The 1,490-nt window shown below is 49.8% G+C and overlaps 1 protein-coding gene across 1 annotated transcript; it reads left to right on the forward strand.

Moving 5' to 3' along the window:
- Positions 1-245: 245 nt before the first annotated feature.
- Positions 246-1,111, forward strand: LOC310859912 (phosphatidylserine synthase 2-like; the record flags this gene model as incomplete). The annotated part of the gene is made up of 1 exon (XM_083766678.1): positions 246-1,111. The coding sequence occupies exon 1, from the start codon at positions 281-283 to the stop codon at positions 1,109-1,111; it is 831 nt and encodes a 276-aa protein (XP_083622804.1). The 5' UTR covers positions 246-280.
- Between the last annotated feature and the right edge of the window lie 379 nt (positions 1,112-1,490).

A 1,490-nucleotide genomic window follows, 5' to 3' on the forward strand; every position in this document is an offset into this window, starting at 1 on the left:
CAGTATTCTGATGTTTCTGTGTTTTGGCGTGACCCAGGCCAAAGATGGACCCTTCACCAGACCTCACCCAGCCTATTGGAGATTCTGGTTGTGTGTGTCAGTTGTTTATGAACTATTTCTCATCTTCATCCTTTTTCAAACGGCACACGATGGCAGAGGGTTTATGAAGTTCATTGATCCGAAACTGGGAGTTCCACTGCCGGAGAAAGATTATGGAGGCAACTGTCTCATCTATGACCCTGCAAGCCCCTCTGACCCCTTCCACAACGTCTGGGACAAGATGGATGGCTTTGTCCCCGCCCACTTTCTGGGTTGGTACATCAAGACCTTGATGATTCGTGATTGGTGGATGTGTATGATTATCTCTGTCATGTTTGAGTTTCTGGAGTACAGTCTGGAACATCAGCTACCAAACTTCTCTGAGTGCTGGTGGGACCACTGGATAATGGACGTACTGGTTTGTAACGGTTTGGGTATATACTATGGTATGAAGACTCTCAGCTGGTTGTCTTTGAAAACATACCAGTGGCAGGGACTCTGGAACATTCCTACATACACGGGTATGATTAAGCGCATTGCATTCCAGTTCACCCCATACAGCTGGGTGAAGTTTGAATGGAAGCCAGCATCAAACCTGCCACGTTGGTTGGCTGTTCTAGGAATTATCTTTATGTTCCTGTTGGCAGAGTTGAACACGTTCTACCTGAAGTTCGTCTTGTGGATGCCTCCAGAGCACTACCTGATTCTTCTGAGACTGGTGTTCTTAGTTAACGTGGGAGGCGTGGCCATGAGGGAGGTCTACGACTTCATGGACGAGCCAGGGTTCTGTAAAAAGCTGGGTCAGCAGGCATGGCTAGTGGTGGCCATCGTCGTCACAGAGTTCCTCATCGTGGTGAAGTACGACCCAATCACCATCATGCTTCCCATACCATTCTTCGTCGTTCAGTGCTGGCTGCTGGGAATCGTCCTCATCGTCACCTGGACAATCTGGAGATTCTTCATACGTGACATCACACTCCGCCACATAGAGACCCGACATCGCAAACAGGAAGTCCCTGGAGACCGGGAACAGCCCCTTGGCAATCGTAACCCGGCAACCCCGTCACAGTGAACTCGACGTCACCTCTGATGAGCAGGAAGTCTCTGAGGGTGGAGAAAGGAACTTTTTTTCCCCGCTGTCAGTAGAATTATAGACACCTAGGTGTCTCATTCGCCGCTGCAGTTCATTGGAGTGACCTGTATCACGGCTGCCATATATGGCACGCTGCCACAAAGTGACTACTGCCCAATCACAGCGTGTCTTTCCCGGGACTTGCAAGAATCTAGGGTCTGTTTGAATAAACAAGTGACCAGAGGGCAGTGGGCACACCAGTGTGCTCAGTGCCTACAGTATATCCGAATGCACCCTGGGTTACGAAAAGACCCGCCACCTGCTTCTGATTGGCTTTTCTGAAATGACACCCGAGATACAAACGTCGAGAGCCAGAGGA

The sequence above is a fragment of the Protomyctophum parallelum genome (assembly GCF_964188405.1).
Source record: "Protomyctophum parallelum genome assembly, chromosome: 6".
Taxonomy (NCBI): domain Eukaryota; kingdom Metazoa; phylum Chordata; class Actinopteri; order Myctophiformes; family Myctophidae; genus Protomyctophum; species Protomyctophum parallelum.